At 35.9% G+C, this 7,245-nt stretch overlaps 1 protein-coding gene across 3 annotated transcripts; it reads right to left on the reverse strand.

The window, feature by feature from the left end:
* Positions 1-2,348: 2,348 nt before the first annotated feature.
* On the reverse strand, positions 2,349-6,392 carry LOC137737787 (protein WVD2-like 7). Of its 3 annotated transcripts, none has more exons than XM_068477341.1 (10): positions 6,084-6,392; positions 5,909-5,989; positions 4,701-5,366; positions 4,388-4,609; positions 4,242-4,285; positions 4,073-4,159; positions 3,879-3,975; positions 3,689-3,760; positions 3,364-3,474; positions 2,349-3,118 (listed from the first exon to the last, which is right to left on the reverse strand). In XM_068477341.1, the coding sequence occupies exons 2-10, from the start codon at positions 5,948-5,950 to the stop codon at positions 2,648-2,650; spliced, it is 1,812 nt and encodes a 603-aa protein (XP_068333442.1). In that variant the 5' UTR covers positions 5,951-5,989; positions 6,084-6,392; the 3' UTR covers positions 2,349-2,647. The 3 variants fall into 3 exon arrangements, with proteins under 3 accessions (XP_068333442.1, XP_068333440.1, XP_068333441.1); XM_068477339.1 differs by having other exon boundaries at positions 3,867-3,975; XM_068477340.1 differs by having other exon boundaries at positions 3,867-3,975; positions 5,909-6,005.
* Between the last annotated feature and the right edge of the window lie 853 nt (positions 6,393-7,245).

The following is a 7,245-nucleotide window of genomic DNA, read 5'->3' on the forward strand; positions in this document are numbered from 1 at the left end:
AAGTTAGAAAGTCTTCTTTGTTTTAATGAATTAATGAGCTTAGTCGCAATTATCTCTCGATGGAATGATCAAACGTCATTTGTTTTGTTTAATGAGATTAATCATGTTAAATATTTTTATGCTACGCATAATGTATAGTATACACTATTATTACTAGATGACGCCTATTTTAATTTTTTTTTTCTTTAAAATCTTGAGTGATCTAGAAGTTAAATTACAAACATATGTTAAATGACATAATTTTGTAAACTAAAGGACATGGAAGTTGATGATTGAATTATTACTAAAATGTTGATTAACATATTTATTTTTATTGTTGATAAATCATTTAGTTTTCAAATTTAGTGTCCCTAGCATTACCCATATAGTTCGTTGTAAAGAGGATGAGGTGAATTGAGCATTGGCGACCACTATGGGATAGTCCAATAGTTGGAGACGAATTTCAGACCCATATTTGAATTTAGGTGTTTTTTGAAAAAAACACCAAATATGTGATTCTTGCAGGAAGCGCAAATACTTTATTTTAGGATCCATTTGAATCTTTACTAAGGATTAGTTTTAAAAACATTTTCATGAAAAGCGTTTTCACTCGTTTTAGAAGTACTTCCAAACAAGTCATATTTAGAAATATGTAAAATGGTTTTAGAAGTACTTCCAAACGAGTCATATTTAGAAATATGTAAGATGATGAGGTGAATTGAGCATTGGCAATGTAAGTGAGAGAAAACAGAGCAAGCGTTAAAGAAAGAAAATGAAGATGATGATACTATATTCGTTTTCTTTTGTCCTAAGGTGCATGATTTGTAAATTGTAACCAACAATTTGTGTATTGCATCATTTGTTTTGGTGATATTTGCAGAAAAGGACAGCAAATATGTTTAATTTAACAGTCGGGCAGGAGCATGGAAACTTCACGATTCTTGGTCAATTATGCTCCTTAGGCTCCTTCCTTTCATTTTTTGTCTTCTTTCCAAATTTTTAGTATAGAGTTAAGGACCAACCCCTCACGACCATCAAGTCAATTGGCAAACCGTATGATGACCAATGAACCTAAGCATCCAAATATGTTTCTTTAGAAACAATATTTATTTAAAACTAATCTAAACCGTGATAGAAGAGAGTTTTGGACAATATAAATAAGGGGTGGTGTTGTTCACACACTTATTTTTATCTCTAGACACTTTTTTTAATTTTCAAATGTCAAATCGAAATGAATTGATGAAGATCAATAAGTAAAAATTAATAAGAATGTATGAAAGATAAAAAGAAGTGTATGAATAACACGACCTTATTAAAAATAGGAAATGAAATTGCTTTGTTAAAGCAAATAAAGAATTTATTTGCATGTGTGTTGTAATGAGGGGTGACTATGTAGGTATCTAGGTCAATCCTTTCACAAGCACTAATAATTTGGCATGTAATCAACGGAAGGAAAATATTAGGTAGACTATTTTTTTAGATTATATTTTGTAAATCACATGATGTAGCGATTGATCGTTGGATTTATTTTATAATGGTTTAAGTAAGGAATCCAACCATTAACCATCATTGCGCCACGTCATGTGATCTACAAAATATGGTCTAAATAAATAGTATATCTAACATCACCCTTAACAGAAAGGATATTGTTTTCAAACTCTCGAGGTTTGGCTGGTCTACACCGCAATAATAAGAAATACAACCACTAATCAAACCCAATTAGCATAAATCCAGTAGCAATTAGGCTATTAGGTAGGCTTAATTCATGGTAGGGCCGTTTGTTTGGTACTTAGAGTCAAAAGTAGAGACATAAGGAGTAATGGAGTTTATATCTATCTCCCCTACATGACTAAAGGTGTTCTTCGAGTAAAACGCAGTTTTGCTCTTAGATACGGTGCCACATGCCGTGCACGTGACTCTAAAAAGAGACGGAACTATAACTAGCAACCTAACGGAAACGACTAACAAGTACTTGATTGAAATTTGAAACAATTGAAACTATAAGGATGAAATTGAAATCCGAGTCAAAGTGGTTGGTGACTTTTGTGAATTGCTTCATACTCAAGATAAATGCCAAGGAGAAATCTTGATCCACCAATCAGTGAAAGATGGGTCAAGTTTCCAACTTTCCCTACCACAATTTTTTATACAAGTGATGACGAAGAAGATGGAATTGAATTTAGAATCTCGAGTGCAAGAGTGGAATGTTTTTTATCAACTTATTAATTGATTTTAAGGTACTTGATTACACAATACTAATCTGACATATCCCGAACCAAATATCCACGTGAATACTGAGATCTAGGCCTACTGATCGACGCTCGAAGGATGACAAAACCATAAAACGATGGTGATGTGTGAAAAATATGAAGACATTAAAACAAGAATTCACAGTGCACGGAAAAAACGCTTATTACATAGTCCGCAGTGTCAAAGCATAGAAGATAACTAGGTTTGATTACATGATAAATAAATTGAATAAAACATTTAATTTGTAAAGGTGGCAAGAGGGCCTAGGATTCCAATTTTTCTACTCCCTCAAACAGCACAAACCATATATTATTCTCTCTTCGCCTACATGTTTTGTTACAAGCTTTGCTTCCATTAAAACTCAGGCTTGCAGGGTTCACCCTGCACGGCTGAGTATATTCCGTCTCTCGGTGTTCATTCATGAGGCAACACCAACTGTTAGATGACCCATTCTTGAACTGCTTCCAAAGCCGACGCTGACTTTCACACCCTTCCTTGCCATCTCTCTACTATTTCTTTCGCCTCCCACTTTCTGCTTCCCTTCAGTTTTATGACTTTTTGCCATTTTTCGGCTCTCTAATGATCGATGTTTCTGTGTATTAGCATTCTTCTCTCTTTCTTTCGTCCTCGTGGCTTCACCTTTTGTTGTATCTCGGGATAAGTTTTTGCCGCTCAATGTGGTTGAAGAAACTGAACTAGCTTCAGAGGGCTCAGCCATCATGAAGTTAGTTTCTCTTGAGGCCTCGGGAAAATCGGTTGTGTTTACAGAATCACTATCAGTAGGAGCATTAGACTTTCCTGTCTCTGAATGTGATGGCAATCTTGAGGTAGCTCCACTCCCTGGATTTGTTGACATGCTTTGTACTTTAGAGGATTTGGTAGATACAGCCTGAAAAACATATTGAAAATCCATGATTAACTGGGCCATTAGTTTCCAATTTTCCATTTCGAAATCTTAATCACATTCAAAACTGAACTGTTTGGTGCGAGAAAGAACATCTGGTCTTGCTTTAGGCAAAGTGGTGAAACCATGCAACAAAATGGAACAGCAACAAATCATCCTCTGATCTCAAATTTATGCTCGATTCACTTGGAAGTTCATGTCTTGAAATGCAATGGATGGCATTTATTTACCTTGCTCCCATCATGCACTGAATTCACAGCTGAATGATAGAAAGAAGGCATTGGTGCTGCTTTGAAGTTGAGGCTTTTGCGGAATTGTCTAATCTCAGCTTCGTTTTTTTCCTGCAATAACAGTAACGTAACCCCGCTGAGATTCTTAAGCAAAGTTTCGGAAGCATGCAATAAGGAAAATTTGAGTGGCTTCATCATTAACCATTTGGATCCTTGCTCCAAGCATCAAATATAGCATTCTACTAGTTTGAAAGACATTATTGTCTTCTTTGACACACCGATGTCCCACAATGAACTTGTCAAATAGATGAATCGTCTCATTTACCTGCTTTCTTGCTTGGATCTTATTCATCTCATCTTCCTTGGCATGCATTTTTTCTTCCATCTTCGTGAAGAACTGGATTGTATGCGCCACGAGGACAAAGGAACAAGTCATTTCAGCATTGTAAGCCATATAAATCTTAACCCAAAATCGAAAGGAACACCAAATTCAGAAAAAGTACATGGGGGCTTGCCTCTTTCCTCCTTTCTGCTCGTTCAGAACTTTTGAAATTGAAAGTTACAACACTTGATCTTGTATCAGACTTGGTTACATTGACTCTTTGGTTAAGCCTATACGAGAGAGGAATATGGAAAGGGTGACTTCACGAAAATTCTACAGTTTGAGAGGTAGAAACACTGATAGCATTCAGTAAGAAATTCTATAAACCTGTTTGCCGTTTGGCGTCCTCTGGACTCAGGCTTGACGGCAGGAGGTTGAGGTTCACCAAGGTTCTTAACAAAGAACTCTTTATCACTACAATAATGCAGGAAGTATGCATATGAGATTCCATTCCATAAAACATCTCGGATTTCTACTTGCAATCAACAATATATACCTTCGACTCTCATGAGCAGATTTTCCCTTCAGTTTTGTAGAATCCTGAGTGTAGAATCCAAGGGCACACCAGTTTTTGAGAAACCACTATGCTTACAATGTACTATTAGAGGGTGAAGAACATCATAAAGATGATAAGATGCTTACCTCTGATTTTGGAGTCGTGCGAACAGAATGCGTAGGTGGAATTGCAGTTTTTGATGACAGCTTTTCTTTATCCATTCTTCGTGTACCCTCTCTTTCTCTTGTATTAGATTTATTTGTAGGAACTGTAGACGACTCAGCAGAAATGCTTTTCTTAACCGGAGAAATGCTGGCCTTAGATTTTACTCTGGACTTGGAAATTTTGGATTCTTTTCCAGCCTTCAACTAGATAGGAAACCGAGGAATTTATAGTTAGTATTGTTACTAACTATACAAAAATGAGTTAGTACGATGAAAGTGTTCTATAAGAACATACCTTTGAAGAAGAATTATGCAAACTTTCCACAATGGTGATGTTAACTTCCTCATCTGCTGCAGTCTTGGGGTTCATAGTAACAGAATTATGTGATTCATCAGCATTCACAGCATCACCATTATGATTCTCATTTACATCGGTCTCTGGTTCATCGAGACTTGAAGAAAACATGTCACAACCTATTCCAGTTTGATGTGTTTCCTCGGGATTATCATCTTTAATATCCACCAGAATGTGCTCATCGTTCAACTCGGATGCCCTCTGAGGATCAGACAATGAAACTTCAGGATCTTCCTTTTCACATTCTTTCACTTCAAAGTCTCCGTGGTACTCTGAACCCTCCGAGGTCTCATCAAAATGAGCGCAACCATTATCTTCATTTCCGTCTTCAAATTCTTCTCTGTACGCATCACTCTCCAAGACATCATTTTCACAGACTTGATAATTTGAACCGCTATAGCACTCGACTAAATTTGGTTTGGGAAAACCCTTCTTCTTGAAATGAGCTTCGAAGTAAGCTTTCCTCTCAATAACTGAACCCGGTTTCAAGCATTTTTCAACCTCTTCAACATATCTGTTATGCGAGAAAGATGACCTCTTTTCCCAAGATAAAACTTCATTTTCAAACCTCCCGAATGATATGGAACCAGAGTGTAAAGAGTCTGCCTGTCCATTTCGAAGAAGTAGCTGTTATAAAAGCGGATGACTACAAAACAGAATGAATCACTAAACGTAATTTGTCAATTCAACCACTAGTTTGGACATTCATAGCAGAATGGCACATTGTGTGAGAATTTGGATGCACTAGTACATCAATTTCTAGGCACTTCTACTGAAAATTAATCAAGGGGGTGCAAATCAACGATCGGAAAAGCAGATCAGAGCTCATTGATTGCCTCGAAATGCAAGTTCATAGCGCTTTCCATATGACGTACAAAAAAAACCATATCATGCACAAAACATTTCATGTAAGGGAAACATTTGTTCCAGCTAATCAACCTCTAGGCCTATATTTATTTCCATTCTTTGAATCTCATATCTAGCGCAAAAATTGAAAATTAAACACTTGAAACAAAATGGTTATCAAACGGGCCCAAATCTTCCTGATTAAGCAGTTAATCTCATACTGGTGCAGAATTTAAGAAACATTACTCACTATCAAACATAATTAATCAAGAAAATTATTCAATCAAGCATAAAGAAGTTACCTGAAAGCTCAAGCCAACAGGCTCTTCTATCTCCCCAGACATGACTATAATCTGCCCTCGAAATCTCAAAGGAATGCCAATCTTTCAGAGACAGAATCTGAAATTAGTAAGCAAACAAACATAGGCAAGTCCAATAATTTATCCGAAAACCTTGCAAGAAACGTTAAGAATTTACCTTAATCAAAACCCCATTTCACAGCTACAAGAAAAGCATATCAAACAGTGATCTGGGATTGGATAGAATTCCAGCGGACTAAAAAGTTGGGTTATGAAGAATGAAGGAGCTAAAATGTTAGTTGGGAATCTGAAGCAAGCGTGTTAGGAGCTAAAAAACACTCACATGAGTCTAAGACACAAAACCCACTTGTCTGTCTGTCTTTAGATCTTGGTTTTTTGTTTTTTGGGTTGCAAGATTAGATCTTGTTGTTTGGTTAACAAGCTTCTGAGGTTTCTAGAGAGAGAAAGAGTAGGAGAGAGACAAAGACTTTTTTGGTGAATAGAAGTGATTAGCGTACTTATAAGTTGTTTTCCACGTACGATATCAAAGTGTAAAGTCGGATTTGCTTGAAAAGGTTGGATTGTGAACTGTAGCAATCAACGACAGAACTCAATCGGTGAGGGTTTGGTTGCCTTTTCGCATCATATTATTATTATTATTATTGCCTTCACATCCCCGTTCTTTCCATCGTCAATGTCTTCTGCCCGCCGACGACGGTCAGCACCCTCCATCCATGATTCCATTTACCTTCTTTTTCAATAAAATAGACATTGTTTAATTTGATTTTATTTAACTTTTATTTTTTTTAATAGAGAATTTTAACAAAAAAACTTTAGATATTGTTTACTTTAACGAAAAATCACATTTTTATACTAGAAAAATCACATTTTTATACTAAAAAAATCAATCATGATACTATTCATCTTACCCTTTATTTTATCATTTTCGTTAAAACTCAAAATTTTCAAGTGTCACTCTAAATTCCTCTAATTTATGGATAAACATTTTAACTTGGGTGCAAATGGAGTGGGACATTGCCTGGCTAGGGTTTTTTTTTTCTTTTCCGCCAATACAATTAAATTTACATTTTCAGCTCTGAATTTGATGAATGGACATTAGAATAAGTTGAGTGAGCATCGAAAATATTTTGGTTTTTGGCTTCGCGTGTGTATAATGGCAAAGCCAAGACTTGTCAAGGTGAGGGGTGAATTTAAAAGAGTGCAAGGTTCAAAAAAATAGCAACAACCTAATCCTTTTATATAGTAGTATCTTCCATAACTTATCAGTACAAACAAATTTCAATTGTTGCCGGCGAGATTTCAGGTCATGAAAACATCTC

Source organism: Pyrus communis, chromosome 6 (assembly GCF_963583255.1).
Source record: "Pyrus communis chromosome 6, drPyrComm1.1, whole genome shotgun sequence".
Taxonomy (NCBI): Eukaryota; Viridiplantae; Streptophyta; class Magnoliopsida; order Rosales; family Rosaceae; genus Pyrus; species Pyrus communis.